This window comes from Orbicella franksi, chromosome 8, assembly GCF_964199315.1.
Source record: "Orbicella franksi chromosome 8, jaOrbFran1.1, whole genome shotgun sequence".
Classification (NCBI taxonomy): Eukaryota; Metazoa; Cnidaria; class Anthozoa; order Scleractinia; family Merulinidae; genus Orbicella; species Orbicella franksi.
Window position 1 is genome coordinate 14,369,646 of NC_138152.1, and position 17,500 is coordinate 14,387,145.

Here is a 17,500-nt window from a genome sequence, read left to right on the forward strand (position 1 = left end):
AAGATTTATAAACATATCACGCCTTCACAGAGGAATATGTCAACTTGAAAGCCGCGAGCCAATGAAATAACAGAACCCCTAGCGTTCACAGTATGCAAACTTGTGCTTCGCGGACATCAATATTCTTGACCAAAAAAAAAAAAAATCGATCAGTATAGCCCCGCGAAGGTTTGAAGTAACCTTAACTATCCTTGTTCCTTTAGGGATTATTATTGTTATTATCTTTCTGTTTTTTTTTTTTTCCATCTTAGTAAACTACTATTTTCAGGTTTCCTTCAATTTAAAGGTAATCTATATTGCACGTGGCCGAAATACTGCCACTAAGCTCTGCTGCATGTCTCCTGTCCCTCTACTGTCCCCCGAAAATAAGCACAAGAATCTGGACACACACGTTTTTTTCAGACGTCCACCATTATCATAATCTAGTCAGAGGCACGCGACGGACCTGCAACTCCTTGAAATATCTGCTTCACGCACGATTTCTTGCTGGCTGGGTAACCTATGGCCACTCACCGTCAGTTGCAAGGGAAAAAAAAGGAGCCGGTTTTAGTGTTAATTGTTGGTCGAGAGAAGATAGCAGACCAGAAACTCATTTTTGCAGGTTTGCTTCAGTGTAATCTTTTTGCTTCGAGGCTCGTATAAATGCTATTGCTGTCTATATTTGTCTCCTTTTAAGCCTGGGGTATATGTTACTTAAACCTTTTAAAAATGCAAAAAAGTTAAAAAGGAAAATTAACTCTGGCGTAGTCAAGGAACATTTTGGACTTTAAATTATATTGACGTAAATTATTAATATTGTCCAAGTGTTATCGTCGTCTTACCTGTTTTGCAAATACTACCTGTGCATCCTTTCGTGCAAAGGCACACATAGCTGTTCTTCTCATAAATTGATACGCAAGTTCCACCGTTTTGGCATGATGCACGCATACGTGGAGACTAAAAAATAAACTGAAAAATGAATAAACTGGTAAATGAAGGTAAGCTAAGCAAAGCTAAGCAAAGCTAAGCTTATTTGAGCCCAGTAGACACCATCAGATATGTTGAATGGCGACTATACTTTTTGTCTCGCTATCAACGTAGAAGTTCCAAAGTAAACGAAAGTTTTTGTACTGGCCGGGAGTGTCATTCTGATCGATGGTGAAAAAAATGTCGGAAAAAAAAAAAAAACATATCCAACACACATTCATTCAGATAGGAAGTTAATGGTAAAGCAATATACAACGCAAAAAAGCATCACCTCCATATTCTTGAGGGTAATAATATTTCACCCAAAATAATTGAATAATTGTGCTAATAACAAAACAAAAAATATATAAATTCCCAATACCTATTCGGACATTTTCTGAGAAAACTGACGGCAACACATCTTGGCTGTTTTATTTAGATGTAGAGGACAGTAACCTTAAACTTCTGGTCGCGCGACGTTTTCTTGTTCTCCAAATTTAAGAGAGGCTTAAATTAAGATGATATCGACGGTTCAGCCGAGTAGAAATGCAGGAACGTTGCCATTGTGTGCCGGTACCAAGTAAGATCATTAAACGTGTTCACTGTTTCGGATGAGGGCCAAGAAGAGTTCAAAAGAAAGCAAATTATTATTAATGACAGTGACGAAAATTATATATATATATAAATTCTATTTCCTTGTGGTGAATGGATTTCAAAAAGCGCTCAACTCTTAGAGGAGCATAGTATATTCATTAAATGTAGTTCAGGACTTCAGGAGTGATTCATCGTTTTATTGCTACAGACCTGTTTCGTATGGTCAACAAGTGACCACACTCATCAGGCAACATCAACGAATGACCGGTTAATTTAAATGCTGGCGGTTAAATACAAATTCAAATAGTTGCTATGGTGCTGATTATTGCGTTACGTTATCTTAAGGTTTTTGAGTACATATCTGTTTCTGTGAGGGCACGAAGTTGCTAATTCATTACGTTTGTTGAGGCTACATAGGTCTTTCCTGCAGATTATTAGAAATTTTTCGTAAAGACATAAACTGCATTTTTTAGTTACGTTGTTGTAAGGCTTGGATTTTCTGAGGACTTTCCATGCTATATTGAATGGTTTCTTGGCGTCTTTCAGTTTCCATACATGTTTTGACAGTTCGGTGCTGTTTCTTTTGTTGACGTGTCGGAAGGATGTTGTATGATTTCTGAAACGTTCTTTGAAGTTTGTTGCGAGTCCTACGTATGATTCTGTTTCTGTGTCGGTTGTTACGGTTGCTTGGTATACCACGTTCGTTTCAAGGCATTTACCTTGAAGGGGGCATTCGTCTTTTGTTCGGCAGTTGCACTGTTTGTTAGGTTGTTGTGTTGGGGCTGTGTTGTAATCGGAGAGGAGTATATATATATAAACAGTTTTGGAGGCTTACATTTTGTGTTGCTCAAACCGCGAAAGCTTTCCCTTCATTTCCAATTGACATTTCTTACCGATATTTGCAGATTTTTCATTCTTTTTTTTTTTTTTGTCAACAAAAATACAACCAAGTATTCCGTTATAGTTATTTTTTATCGACGTTAATCCCTGTCAAAAAGGTACGCTTGTTCGTAAGATATTATTTTTACTGCTCTAAAAGTAAAATTTGATATCTTTGTAGCGCCCATATATAAGGCAATTTTTGTAGATAAAATGAGTGCGTAGTTATGTTTTTGTTTTTGTTTTGTTTTGTTTTGTTTTTTTGCCGAAAAATTGGAAGTGACGAGATTTTCCAGTGTGGATTGTTGTTGTTGTTTTTTTTTTGCTTCATGAAAAATAGATGAGTTGGGTAGTTGGCCTGACTGCTAGCTGTAGCTTTGCAGTTTGAGCTTCAGACCTTACCTGCTGAGTACGTGCTATTGGAATCTTTAGTTCGTAAAAATATCAATGATACCTTACCAGTATTGATCATAATTAAATTGAATAAAGCCTTCCCCGATAAAAATTATTTAAAAAGTGTACGCTGTCAGCAGCCAGTTTACTGTGTTCGATGGATCAAATTTGTGAAGAAACAAATTTTATCCGCGAAGACAGTAGACTGGCTGTTGAAAGCTCACATTTTTAATATTTTTACCAGAGAACGCTTTATTCAATTTTTAGCTTGTGCTTGTTATTATTAATAATTATTGTCCGTTTCAAGAAATCGGGCCACTCAAGTCAAGTATTCTGTTATATTTACTTTTTTTACCTATATCGAGCAGCCTTTGCTCCTTCCTAAAATATTGTTTATACTACTTGAAATTAAAATTTAATATCTTCAAATTGTCTTGTCATGTCCTTTATATGTTTTTTCCATTCTGTTTTACAGTAACATTTTTGTAGGAACAAATGAGGGCTCAGTATTTGCTGGAAACATTTTAAGTCAAAAGATCTTCCTTTTTGACTGTGTATGATTCAGATGAACTCATACAGGGACTTAAACTCCCTGTTAGCTTTGTTGTGCGAGCTTAAAAAGTTTAACCTATTCATTTCTGGTGTTTCCTTACAATTGTCAGTTGAACAAAGTTAGGCCCCTTAAATTATGGATCTGATTCCGTTATGTTCATGTCATTTGTATTGACATTATACATTGCTGATGCCAATGTCTCTCTAATAATTTGCAAAAAAAAATGCAGATTGTTTACAAAGAGGATTTCAAAGAGACTGTCATTAAAGTACTTACCAGAATACTAAAGTGATGGAAAGATTGGCTGCTGATGAACTTGTCCGAATTGTTGTAGTTGTCAGATGGGAGCAGTTCACATAAGATTCTTCCGTTGATGTCATAAAATGCAGCAAGGTTAAAGGAGAAACATGACGGTATGTTAACACATGCAACGCCACATTTTTTTCCATTGAGGACATAATCAGTACCAAGACTTGTGATGTTTAAGCACGAGAACTTGTAAGCCTTAAAGTTTGCAAAAGCGATGCCTTTGTGAACTCCTCGGCTGGTACTTCGACCGTGTGCATTTATATTGTTAGGTGTACCTGTGTTTATTTCATTCATCAAATACATGATTAATTATATTATGAAAGTTCTGAATTGGATCGAAGAATAACTATTGATGTAATAGAGGGTATATGCATGCAAGGTTACCTTTTGAAGCCTTTTTGGCGCTGAATGATATCATCAAAGCCAAAAAGCTGGTAGAACATTGAAAAAGATCCATCCAATGAAAAAGATCCATCCAAAACGTGGATCAGGGCCGCCAAGTTCGGTGGCGAAGACTTACCAAGTGCCACTCGATCCTGTTGACAAGGAACTTGAAAATTGTATTTTGGTACAAGTCTGTTTTGCGAAAGCCGTCAGAAGGAGAGCTTTCAATTCAGACCCCTAGGCGGCTTTAGAGCGCGGTTCTGACAGTGTAGAGTTTTCACTGGGGTGTTTTCTAATTGTCAGCTGCATGGAGATTACTAGATAACCAATCAGCGTTAGGTAATTGTGTAATGAAAAGCCAATTTTTAGCCAAACAGTCTCCCTTGGGGTGATTAATATGACCCGACATTTAAACGGACTATTTTGACAATTTTACACGCTCGTTGAAAGCCCATCTTAGTATTTTGGTGTCTCGCGTTGATTTTTTTTTAATTGCAAAGTGCAGAGCTACCGCGGACTTCCAACATTTGGATGCACGCAGTAATTGATAAATAGCTGCTTGTTTTAACTGACGTTCGTTAGGGAGGATTGTCTGACGAGACAAGAATTTCTGTATAGGAGGCTTTTTTCAATGAAAAACATTAACATCAATTTAATGATGCCGTTCGAAAGAATATCATTAGCCGCTCTTAAAATGGCTTTTATGGGGTTTTATCGACAAAGTTGCCAGGAGGAATAAAATTCAATTATATTCCAAAAAAAAAAAGAAAGAAAATAGGTTGTTTTATGTTTTGTATCCCCTCACAGATCATCATGGAGGAGAAACGAAGGGAAAATCAGTTTTTAGTGGACACTTTTCGTCTTGAAAATGTTTCTCTGTTGCGATGTGTATCTCGAACGAAGGCAAGAGTGCTTGTTTCGCTCCGCGGTAATATATGTACATTTGTTTAGAATTTTAACAAAAGTTTTCAGTCTGCAGTCTGCGTTTTACACTGACCGATACTTAGTAGAGTCACACAAGTTGTATCTCGGAAAACCTCAAGTTCAAGGATTGTCCTATTCTCTAAGCCTACTGTGTCCAGATTATAATTACTGCTAAGGGTCATTACATTCCATTGATATAGACGAATCAGAGTCAGGTGCCACATATCTCTCGATGTTGTACTCTATTCATGCACGGGCGAAAGAAATATTCTTACGAGCAAATATCTCTTCCGATAAAAGCCTAAGCATTGGGCTTTACGTGGATGACTTTGGTTTTGTTTGAAATTATTTCTTACTCTGTGAGGGATTTGTCATAAAGTTCCCAAAATTAGGTGGAAAACTAACCCCCCAGTCTTCCTTGGTCTCTCAGGCAGAAGCTCTTAAGAGGGAAAATTAGTCTTTAAGCGGATCGTGAGAGGGTGAAGTTGAAAAACAAACGAACAGTCTTCCAGCATGCAGTAAGCACAAATTAAACGCAAAACCTTTGCGGAATTGCAAAGGAACTTTATTAATATGTTCATTAAGCCATTATATATTACACAACTACAAAAAAGCTATATATGTTTACTGATTGGTTACAAATGGAAATGACATCCTAGCCTGTTCCAGAGGACGATCAAAAAAAGCGGGCGGGCGATGAGCGTGGTCTGGGAGAGAAAAGGAGAGGGCGGGAAAGCCAACAAGCATTGTTTTTTAAAAAAATCTCATTCCGGTATTCCAGCCCGTGGTATACGCTGTGATTGGTTACTTTTAACAGTGTACATCAGCACCCTGTCTGTTTGTCTGAAGCCATGTGAAGCATAACATGGGCAGCGTGTTAGGCGTGCGTGATTTCGAGGAGTCGAAATTTACTCATACTGTGATATACTGTCGAGAATCGTTTGCAGGACTGTTCACGCGTGAATGAAGCGGGCGCCCGATAAACCTGGCCCGTGGTAAAGATTTTCTCGCCATTATTTCCACCGATTTCGAGATTTTGTCTCTAGAGGTCGATGTTTAGGTCTATAACTTGTTCTGGCACCACATAGTGTAGCTGTTTACGCGCAAGTCTGTTGACCGTTTTGCGTGTTGTATATGTCATTGTTTGTCTTTGTTCTGGAAAGACCATGATTTTAATCCTCCATATGGATCTAATCATTTGCCGGTAATTAATTCTCTGTACGCCCACACAGAGACTTCCTCATTCGAAGAGATTCTACACACGGCTGAAATGACTTCGCAAAAGAACATAACATGCTGTAAATATCAGCGTGGCCTGGTGAAACTCGCACGAGTGACTCGATATCGAAATACTGAGATTTCGACATTTGACAGAAAAAACGGTTCTTTTTTCAAGTGAGCGAATGAGGTTTTCGAAACAATGCTTAAAGGCTTTCCTGCCCTTTCATTTTCTCTCTGGAACCCGCTCGTTGCCCTCCCGCTTTTTCGATCGTGCCCACTGACCGTGAGCCTGGAACAGCCTAATAAGATCCTTACATAATCTAGTCGGTGTAAACCTGTCTTAACAATATAATAAATGATCTCATGCTGCCGTAGAATTTCGACTAAGTAACTGTGAGTGTAGTTTTAAAAGGGAAAAAACTACAATGTACCTGCAAGTGAATTTATACGGTGCAAAAATGCTTATCTAGCTTTATAATGTCCAGTTTCAATCTAAACACAAACTTAGCGGTTGAATTCTTAAAATTTTACTCTTTTTAAAGTGCCACAAGAAATCACCGCGAGACTTAAGGGTGAGGATCGCTGCTTTTGGAACTCTACGGCATGATACATGAGTCCTTAATTTATCTACGTTTTATATTACAACAACTATCTTCTTATTGTTAATCAAAGTATCGATCAGTATTTCCCAAAATTGACCATTTTCCCCAAAAATGGTGTTTTTCGCTCTTTGAGATAGATCTCATTGCGTTCTTCTATTCTAAGTAAAACTGTATGAAAAAAGAATTCTAAGCTAAATTATAAACGAAAAACGATTCTTTGCATAAATTAACTCTGATTGATAGCTGTCAACGGCTTGTCATGAGAAGTAAACTTGCATTAAAAAGTTGAGTAACTGATTTCCGTGTAGTACGATTGTCAAACGTTTGTGTCTGTTACTCGACGAGCTGTTCTGAGTGTTATCAGTTTGTAGAATGTTGATTTAAGCTTTCAAGATATGTCGTGGAAGAAACGCAAAAGTTTATGTCCATTTTTACCTGCAAAGAAAGCACCACAGAGTCCACAGAGGAAAAAGCCAGGAGGAAATGGTTTCAAAAACTTTCAATCAAAATTGGGCTGATGCGTTAGCTGCTAGCCACAAAAGTTTCTGCTTCGAGCAGGAAAAGTTGCATGCACTGGACGAGGAAGACGTTTGAAATTCGCTAGGCACAGTTATAATTACTTCCTTGGCGCTTTCGCCGTTCAGAGCGGTAACGGTAACATTGTCTCAATCAGTATCTTTTGGGCCTCCTCTACGCGGCCTTTACGTTGTTTACGAGTGCGCTCTGTCATTGTCAACGGCATCTCTAAGCTAAGGCGTTTTAAAAACCGAAAAGAAGAAACAGAAGCGAAAATTATCTTCTTACTAACCTGGGCGCACGAGCGGTGGAATTCAGATCTTGCAAAGGATAGGCAACATTACAGACTCTTAGGCTTTGTAAATGACAAGCTCTATTTTTAAAGTAAAACGAGCCTTCACTTTATCGATCAACGTGCCGTCGCTTTCACACCTTTTGTGTATCGATCTCACTACACCGGAAGAACGCCCCGAAGTATATTTTCCTTCATACCTCGAAACGAAATTTTCAGCAAGTGAAGCGCACATTTTGAGTTCGTCATCTGCCAGGTTTCATCGTTTGCCGCTGAAATTTGGAGAGAATGTTGCCCGATAATCAGGCAAAAAAATGAAACCCTGTCGAGAACTTTTATTTATTTTGTTATTTTTTTTTTTTTTAGAGAAAGGTGTCAAGAAGACACAGCGATGTTGATAGCTTACTCCCGCTAAAATTCGACTGGAAACGAACTTGATTAGTCGACCTCTGTACTTTGGGAAATCGGGCGCTATATTCGCTGTATTTTTGATTTTAACGAATATACCTTTATTTATTATATGGAGAAGAGTGTTTTACTGGGAACTAAACCACTCGTAGATTCCATACGCCACTTCATCCGGGACCCGAGTGGCGTATTTTCCGTATGTCACCTTTGTGAGTGTCGTATCGTTCAATGACGTCACGATTCCCGCCTTTTGCTTTTGTTGAATTGGTTTCAATATTTAGTCTCCATATAATAAAAAGAACATTACACGTTGGCTCGAAGATATGAATTTTATGTTCTCGTGGCAAGAACAATATCTGTTCTTGCCACGAGAACATAAAATTCATATCTTCCCGCCACCGTGTAATATCCTCTATATATACTTTACTGCGGTCAGTTTGTGTCAAACGTTCGACCACAACGCGGCGCCAACGGATAATGGTCATCTTGGGTGTGGTGATACCTTATAAGTACAGTCAAATATTCGCTAATTAGGAGCATGTTACTGATTGTGATAAAAAGGTTTGATCTCTAGGGTGTCTACAGACGGAATTTCTTGCTGTCGCTTCACAGCTTTACGTCACGACTACTAATTTCGGCATTGATTAAAGGAATACGTCACGATTTGAGCATCATGAAAGGTTTGCCCTAAAATTTACAAATTCGGCGTTTGTAATCCGTTTGAATCTTCTCCATCCTTGACAATCCTTGTTCCTTCGTGGTTTATTACAATATAACTCTTTGGTGTTTTCTTATCTCAGTAAAATAACTTTTAATTTTGGGTTTCCTTCAATTTAAAGATAAGTTTGTACGTGGCCGAAACAACTCCAAATAAGGCAACTGAGCTCGTTTCAAAAAAACGTTTCCTCGGGCAACTATACATCCCTTGCTGCAATAAATAGATAAAAGGTATCACAGTAAAATATCTAAGATTAAATACAGAAAACCGCCAAAGCGCCAATTGGTGTGGGGCACCAAGAAACGAAAACAAATGTTGTGTAACCATCAAAATGCTTAGAAATTAATTAATTAATTTTCTCAGGCTACCCTTCATCACTGAACTTTTATCGTCTATCATCAAACAGCCCAAAAATTAATCGTCGACCGTCAAATACCATCTTTAAATGTGAACCGTAAAACCATTATAACTGCTATTGAGACCCTCAACTATGAGTAAAATAAGGAGTTTACAAAAAGTTCGTAAAAACAGACGTCTTGTCCATAGTATTTTGCATAGAGAGCATGGCAAAGATGTTTACAACCGCCAGAGCTTATCCTTGTTTCTGTCATATGAGGGGTATCGAACTACTGCCAAACTCCCACAATGGGATGACACTTCATTGACAGTTACACTCTATATTCAACATTTGTCAGGTTGTGTTAGCATTTCGCCGGTAGTTATCCCAGCCAGTCCCCTACCGGAACAGAAAAATCCGGCGTCCAACGCGATAACCATACTAGGCTACGCTTGCCTCCCATCCCCTCCCACCCCCACCTCCCCACCCCCCACCCCGACCAAAACACCAGCAGATCAACGAGATCTTTCTCCAACAACAACAGCGAACCACAAGTTAAGAATAAATCGTATATCAAAAAGTCTAGGTCAGTAGTGAGGTTAAAATTGAAATAAAATGGTTAGGACTTATTTCTATTGGTTCCAAAACATCTCAAAACATAAGAAACTTAACATAATTCGTTTTAATCATTTTGCTTGTTTATGTTATTTTATGAATGAGTTTAAAATGTGAATGAAGGGATGTTAGGGTAAGTCAACCAAGATAAAACACCTCCACCTCATCAGGTGAGAATTTATAAGTCCCAGCCAGGATTGTGTGCTCGTGTTGTACTCCACTTGGAACAGAGTAAGAGTGCCCAAAGTCTGCGTATGAATTAGTGTTACTGTTGGCATTGTTAGCAATGAAGATGTCATACCCATCACCAAATGTTGGACCAAGACTTGAGTGCCTGATTATTGCATATGATGGAGTCGTCACCATGCTCTTAAATGGAGCCAGACCTTCTTTGTTGCGGAGTGAAAATATGAACGCATTGGAGGTGGAATCATAACTACCACTTGGATCTAAAGAGAAGGGAAGAAAAGTAAAAACAATAATAACATACAAATGAATATATGAAATATCATATATTTGAACTGTGGAGAAAGATATGAAGTCATGATTAATCATCGCAGTTACACGCACAACTTAAGCAGTTGAGAAATTAAAGCCTGAAAAAATTCAGGCCTGAACGGGACTCGAACCCATGGCCTCTGCGATACCGTTGCTGTGCAGTGCACTGCAGTGCTCATGGGTTCGAGTCCCGCTTGTTGCGGAGTGAATATATGAACGACACACATATAAAATGAGGGTTCTGGCGCAGCGCTCACGCACACAGTGTAAGCGCAGCGCAACTCCTCATCTGAAGATTCGGAGTTGCGCTGCGCTTACACTGTGTGCGTTCGCTTGCGACCAGAACCCTCATTTTATATGTGTGTGTGTGTGTGTGTGTGTGTGAGAGAGAACGGCAGTGCTGCGTCAGAAATGTGTTGCGTGTGTTGCGTGTGGTGGGGGTCCGGGGGCTTGCACCGGTGCGTTGCGCTTATACTATGTGCGTTCGCTTACGACCAGAACCCTCACTATATGTGTGTGCGAGAACGGCAGTGCTGCGCCAGAAATGTGTTGCGTGTGTTGTGGGGGTCCGGGGGGCTTGCACCCGTGCGGGTCCAGCGAAGCTGCAACGTCTGTAATCAATATGCGCGGACGTGTCCTTCACTAGTATATACAAAAGTGCGCCAGAAAATTTTTCCTATTGGAGAAGTGCATGCTCAGTGTATACTGCGCCGACATGGCTGCCGCAAGATACTCGTCCGATGTTCTGCAAATATTCTACGGCCCAATACCGAGGGAGGAAAGAATAAACCTTCCCGAGCCGTTGACATACGAGGTTCACGCATTATACGACGGGTTCCAAATATCTCAAAACGATTTCCAAGAATGGCTCCGTGTGTGGAGAATGGATATATCCGAAAGGAACCCAAACAATAAAGACCTTTTGAGGTTCGCAAGAGAAAACAAAGAAAAGGTCACCGATTTGGTAGGACAAGAAACACAAAGGCTAAACAGCGTAAACGTAAGTTTCGGGTTACAAGTAAAGTTCTCAATAGAAAGAAACGAAGAAACGCAAGTAATGGAGCATTATTTCAAAGAAGACGAACCGCACGTTTTCAAAAAGAATGATGAGGACCTGATAAAACAAAAATTTGACGAATTCATTGAAAACGCAAAAGGAGAAATAGAACACTGGTCCGAGATGGGATCAGGATGGGTGGTTGAGAGGATACAAATAGCGTGCGTGAATGTTGCGCGATACCAGCCACTTCGCGGAGGGACCTATTTGCCTCTCCCGGCCAAACTGGCGAAAAAGAAAGCAATAATCAACGTGAAAAACAGGGACAACGAATGTTTGAAGTGGGCACTCAGAGCCGCTTTATTTCCTCCGAAAAACGGGAAAGACCCACAAAGACCGAGCAAATATCCGGTCAACGACGGCATAAACTACGCAGGCATAGATTTCCCAACACCGGTAAAGCAGATAGAAAAGCTGGAGGCGCAAAACCCGAAACTCGCAATTAACGTATTTGGCTGGGAAATCGATTGTGTGATTGTGCACAAGATTAGCCAAAAACAAGCGGATGTGCCGCGGATAAACTTGATGTTGATCGAGAAAGGGGAACTTCGGCACTATTGTTACGTAAAAAGAGAAAGCGCTTTGCTGTTCGATCAGACCAAGAACAGCAACGCAAAGCACTATTGCATGCTGTGCTTGACTGGTTTCTCAAGAGCAGACTTGCTCGCTAGTCACAAAAAATACTGCAATGGTGTGAATGGAAGGCCGACAAGGATTGAGATGCCGAAAGAGGGGGAAAACATACTTTCTTTCCAAAACTTCAAAAAACAGATGAAGATGCCTTTCATTATTTACGCAGACTTCGAAGCTCTTATCAGAAAGATTCTGGGCTGTGAGCGTGAAAGAACGCAAACAAGCTACACAAAGAAGACCGAAAAGCACGAGGCATGTGGGTACTCATACATGGCTGTGAGAAGCGACGGTAAAGTGGTAGGTTCAAATACTTTCAGGGGCGAAAACGCGGTGGGAACGTTTTTAAGCGACATTCTGCAGGAAGAGGTGAAAATAAGAGAGAGTTTGGCCACACCAAAACCGATTGATATGACAGCAGAAGACTGGCAAAAATTCAAAAACGCAAAAGACTGCCACGTTTGTAACAAAAGTTTGATAAAAGACGAATCCTTGGACTCAATGCCCATCTGGGACCATGACACAGGGAGCTATTGCGGTCAAAGTCACAAAGGTTGTTATTACGCGGCGTTGAAAAAAATAAAATTTGTTGGGCCAAAAAGAGAAAGAAAAGAAAAAGACAAAATTGACGAATGGGTTGCAAAAAATCAGGAAACATGTTTGTTCTGCGCAGAACCTTTGATGAAGAAAAACTTCAGAGACGCGATAAAGGACCATTGCCACATAACTGGCAGGTTTCGCGGAGCCGCGCACAGCGAATGCAATAAGAAATTGCGAATAAACCCCAAGACGGACCCAATACCAGTTGTATTTCACAACCTGAGGGGCTACGACGCGCACCACTTGATGCAAGCGATGTCGAAGCTGGAGAAAGAGGTGAAATGCGTCGCCAACAACATGGAGAAATATATCACATTCTCGGTCGGTAATCTTCGTTACATCGACAGCTTGAACTTTTTGCAAGGGAGCCTTGATTCACTTGTAAGAGCGACACCGAAGGAGGCTTTGAAAATAACATCAACGATTTCGAAAGGCAGCGACCTGCTTTACAAAAAAGGGATCTATCCTTACGAGTACATAGACTCAAGGGAAAGATTCAGCGAGACAAGGCTTCCGGACAAAGAGAAGTTTTACAGCAAGCTGAACGACGAGCACATAACAGACGAAGAGTACGCGCACGCGCAGGCTGTCTGGGAGTATTTCGAATGCAAAACGCTGGGCGATTACTACGATCTTTACGTGAAAACTGACGTCGCGCTGCTGGCGGATGTGTTTGAGAACTTCCGAAAACTGTGCCTTGATCAGTACGGGCTGGATCCGGCGCACTATTTCACGTCGCCAGGCCTCTCCTGGGACGCGCTCTTGAAAAACACGGGGGTCGAGCTTGAGCTCTTCACAGACTACGAAATGCACCTCTTCGTGGAAAGGGGGATGCGGGGTGGAATCTCCATGGTGAGCAACAGGTACGCCCAAGCGAACAACCCGCAAGTACCGGGCTACGACCCCAGCAAGCCAAAAAAATACCTCCTCTATCTCGACGCAAACAACCTTTACTGATGGGCGATGAGCTTGCCTCTGCCGATAAGAGGTTTCAAGTGGAAACGCGAGTTGCCCACAGAGGAGGAAATTCTTGGCATAAAAGAAAACGCAAAGATGGGGTGCATTCTCGAGGTCGATCTCGAATACCCGCCAGAAGTGCATGAGGAGCACAACAGCTATCCCCTGGCGCCGGAGAAAAAGGCCGTAAAAAAGGAGTGGATATCGGACTACCAAGGGGGGCTGATGAAAGACCTGGATCTGAAACCCCCAGACAGCAAGAAGCTGCTGCTGACGCTTCATGACAAAAAGAACTACGTCGTGCATTACAGAAACTTGCAGTTTTATCTGAAGCAGGGCATGAAACTGAAGCGTGTGCACAGGGTCCTGGAGTTCGAACAAGAACGCTGGATGGAGCCGTACATCCGGATGAACACAGAGTTCAGGAAGAAAGCGAAGAGCGACTTCGAAAAGAACTTTTACAAGCTCATGAACAACTCGGTTGTCGGCAAAACCATGGAAAACCTGCGTAACCGCGTTGACATAAGAATAGTGCGCAGCAACGAGACGAACAAAATAAGGAAATTGATCGCCAGCCCTTTGTACTCAAGGCATGTTTTATTCTCAAACGACATGGCAGGGATTGACATGCGAAAAAGCAAGCTGCTTCTCAACAAGCCGGTCTACACAGGGATGACGATCCTCGACAACAGCAAGATCCTGATGTACGACTTCTTTTACAACGAGCTTAGAAAGAAGTACGGCTCCAAAGTCGAGCTATTGTACACGGACACCGACAGCCTTCTGATTATAATCGAAACAGAAGACGTCTACGAAGACATGAAAAACAGCATGGACCTTTACGACACGAGCGACTACCCGAAGGAGCATCCTCTCCACTCAAACACGAACAAAAAGGTCTTGGGCAAGATGAAAGACGAATGTGCAGGAACCCCCATCGCAGAGTACGTGGGTCTGAGAGCGAAAATGTACTCCATCCTGAAGGCGGACGAAAAAAACATCAAAAAAGCGAAGGGTGTGAAAAAGATCGTTGTCAAGAAACAAATAACGCATGAACAGTATAAGGAAACGCTTTTCGGCGCGAAGCAGCAATGGCATGGAATGAATATTCTTCGAAGCGAGGGGCACGAGATCTACGGTATGCATCTTAACAAAATTTCGCTTTCGCCATTTGATTCAAAGCGATGGATAGGCGACGATGGTATCCATACAAAAGCTTACGGGTACACCTGCATGGATATATTGTGAACATTAACAAATGACGAACTTAGCGGGTTGGAAGCCGAAGTTTCAAAGTTGCTCTGGGGGTAACTGTGTGTTTGGAGGAACAACCAGCAGCTCTTCGCGCACGAAGCCGCGCTTGGGCCCGTCGCGCAGATAGTAGAGAACGGGCTGACCCGGTTTGGAAAAAGACCTTTCAATGCCGAAAACTTTCAAAGACCAGATTGGGTCCGTTGCTCTTTTCACGCCCCTTCAAGCTCGCCGGGCTGGTAGAGATAACGAACCTGGACAAGAGAGGGGAGGATTTTTTTGCGTTTTCCAACAGGTCTCGTGTAACGTGTCAACGGCCTTGCACAAACAGATTTTTCTTTGATGGCGACGGCGGGTTTCTTGCCGATAAGGCTTGTGACCTCGTTTTTTAAAGCCGAAACAACTTCAGGAAGTCTTTTCACCCAGGGGGTGGACCGCTTGCCCTCAGGGAGAAGCATCTCCACGGCGTACTGCTGGCCGAACAAGCGCTCCGCCAGGGTGCGGTTGGAACGTTCGACAATGGCCTGGTCGCGGTGAATGTCAACGCGCCCGCGCCGGATATATGTCTTGTGCTTTTCCATCTCTTGTGTGACAGCGCCCATGAATTCGCGCCCGGGGTCAACCTGCAGCATTTCGGGCCATTCGAGAGGCGAGCGCTTGTAAATCTTCTGAAAGGCCAAGGCGACCTCATCAGAATTCTTCGAAGTCAGGGGTTCGGCCTCTTTGAAGCGGCTGGCCACATCGACAATGGTCAGCGCGTATTTGAAAACTTTGCGGCCGCGAGGGAGCTAGTCGTGCGGCAGAAAAAGAAGGTCTGCCTGATGGACTTTGTTGGGCGTGGGAACGTCGAATTTCGGCCGAGGGATCCGCTTCGGCGCGGGGAGGAATATCTGCCAGAGCGCTTGCCGGATCAGCCACTTTTTTGCGGCATATTCAGGTACCTTGGCGGCCTCGGCTAATTTTTTGATCGCAGCGATTCCTTTCCAGTAGCCCCCGGGGCCGTAGTAAATCTTCGCGAGTTTGGCGTCCATATGAGAAAGACGCAAAAAAGTTTAAAGGAACCGGAAGGCCGCGTAGCCCAGAGCGAGCGCCCCGGCGCCCAAGAACGCGAGTTCACCGTTTTTCTGCTGCTCGCTCGGCTGATAGAAATCTGAGAACTTGGGCTCCTTGGGCGGCGCCACCTGCGCACCGGGATGCGCCTGGTTGTAGAGTTTGAAGGCGTAGTCCGTGTTGGTAAAGTTCTGCTTGGCCTGCTCCTTTGTTTGCGCGTTGGTCGCGATCCAGTCGAGAAGATGTGTTCGGTCGCGCGTGTAATTGGCGTAAGCGGCTTGATAATCTTCGAGAGCCTTATCGTGGCGCTTCTTTTCTTCAAGCCCGGCTTTGTCGCCCCCGCCAAGCGCTCTCGCCAGATAATTGCCGCCGATGAAAGCCGTGGCGTTCAACACAGCCCCGCCAATCATGATTGCGATGCTCGCCATGGCGCGCTATTGAGAGGCTTTTTTTATTCAAAAAGAATTACGTGGTCTTCGCCCCGTTGTGGGGCGCGGGGCAGAGCCCCGCTTTCAAACGCTGTCGGGGAGGATTTTCTGGTCTTCGAGGTACTTTTTGAGCGCGATGCTGCCCGCCATGACGGCTGTGAACTTCATGTAATTCATAAAGCTGCTGCTGGGATCGGAAGTGAAATTTTCTTTCACAACCTTTTTTGCGGCCCAGCCGATGCCCGCGGCTAATCCCGTGAGAGTTGCGGCGTCAATGACGGTCTTGACAAGCTTGTTGTCGGACATGGTGATTTCGATATAAGGAAAGAGCGAAAGTTTAAAACAAAATTAATTGGGGGGACCTGTCTTTTCAACCTCTTCCGCAAATTCTTTGATTTTGTCTTCTATTTCAATTTCTCGCCTGACCTCTTGTTTCATTTTTCTCCGTCTTTCTCCCTCTTCAACAAGCATTTCGTCGGTAAGACGTTTCACCATCCTCTAAGTCTTGACGGTGAAATCGGCCCAAAAAAGCGTAATCCCTCTGATTGCTGCTGTATGGATGAGAACCTGCGCAAGGCTCGGCATCGTGATATAAATCACACGCAAACGTTCAAAGCATTTTTTTAAATCCTTTTTTTCGCTGTGTCGCGCGAGCAGGCTCTGGCTCGGCACTCGCGGGCTCAGGCGCGGGCTCCGGCCTTTTGAATTTGTCGAACACGGGCTTGGCCATTGCCTCGAGTTCTTCACGTTTGTAATAGATCCCGAGCAGTGAAACGCCTGTGCCGCCAATAGCAATCCATTGGTTGGTGCCGAGGCCAAAAAGGCCGCCGCTCTTTGGGCTTTCGCTCTTTGGGCTTTCACCTTCTGTAGTCGGGACTGGTTCAGGGTCCGCTGTGGCGGCTTTCGCTTCCTTTCCCGTGTGATAAGCCTCGGCCGCTTTCTTCTGTTCTTCCCGGGCCAGCCGCGTTCTTTCGGCAACCATTTTTCCGGCGGCCACACGCTTGGGGTTTTTTACGCGCTGCGTGGTTGCAGTCGGAGTCGTCGCTTGCTGTGTGACAGCGGCGGCAGGCGCTGCCTTGGTCTCTACCTGAGGCGCAGTGACGGCGGCAGGCGCGCTCACGGATTGTTCGGTTGACATTGAAGCGAACCGTATTATAAGCAAATGAAAAAAGTTTAAGAGGCTGTCCGTGTAAGAACCGACCACTCGATTTTCGGCCGAAAACAGAATTTCTTCAAATTTTCTGTGTGAGACAGTTAGTCCATATGATAAACAAAAATAGCAATAATTTGGCTTTAAGTGCTATTTTTCAATATTTCTGGCGACGATTTCCGAGTACGG

The 17,500-nt window shown here is 42.9% G+C and overlaps 2 protein-coding genes and 1 long non-coding RNA gene across 4 annotated transcripts in view; 2 read left to right on the forward strand and 1 right to left on the reverse strand.

The window, feature by feature from the left end:
• LOC145494874 (uncharacterized) overlaps positions 1 to 17,500 on the forward strand; it is a 246,763-nt gene that overhangs the window by 211,005 nt on the left and 18,258 nt on the right. The gene's annotated exons all lie outside the window — the stretch shown is intronic.
• Positions 9,555 to 17,500, reverse strand: part of LOC145494790 (uncharacterized) — a 32,943-nt gene continuing 24,997 nt past the window's right edge. Inside the window, exon 5 of the mRNA XM_081474363.1 lies at positions 9,555 to 10,139. Within this exon, the coding sequence (XP_081330489.1) occupies positions 9,829 to 10,139 (311 nt within the window). The 3' untranslated portion in view covers positions 9,555 to 9,828. The remainder of the gene's footprint in view (positions 10,140 to 17,500) is intronic.
• Positions 11,369 to 13,432, forward strand: LOC145495687 (uncharacterized). The gene has a single exon (XM_081475306.1). It carries the CDS (start codon positions 11,369 to 11,371, stop codon positions 13,430 to 13,432), a length of 2,064 nt encoding a protein of 687 aa, XP_081331432.1.

What these genes read in the sequence shown, in the direction of transcription:
- LOC145495687 (XM_081475306.1), top strand. Translation starts at nt 11,369, where the DNA reads ATGGGATCAGGATGGGTGGTTGAGAGGATACAAATAGCGTGCGTGAAT.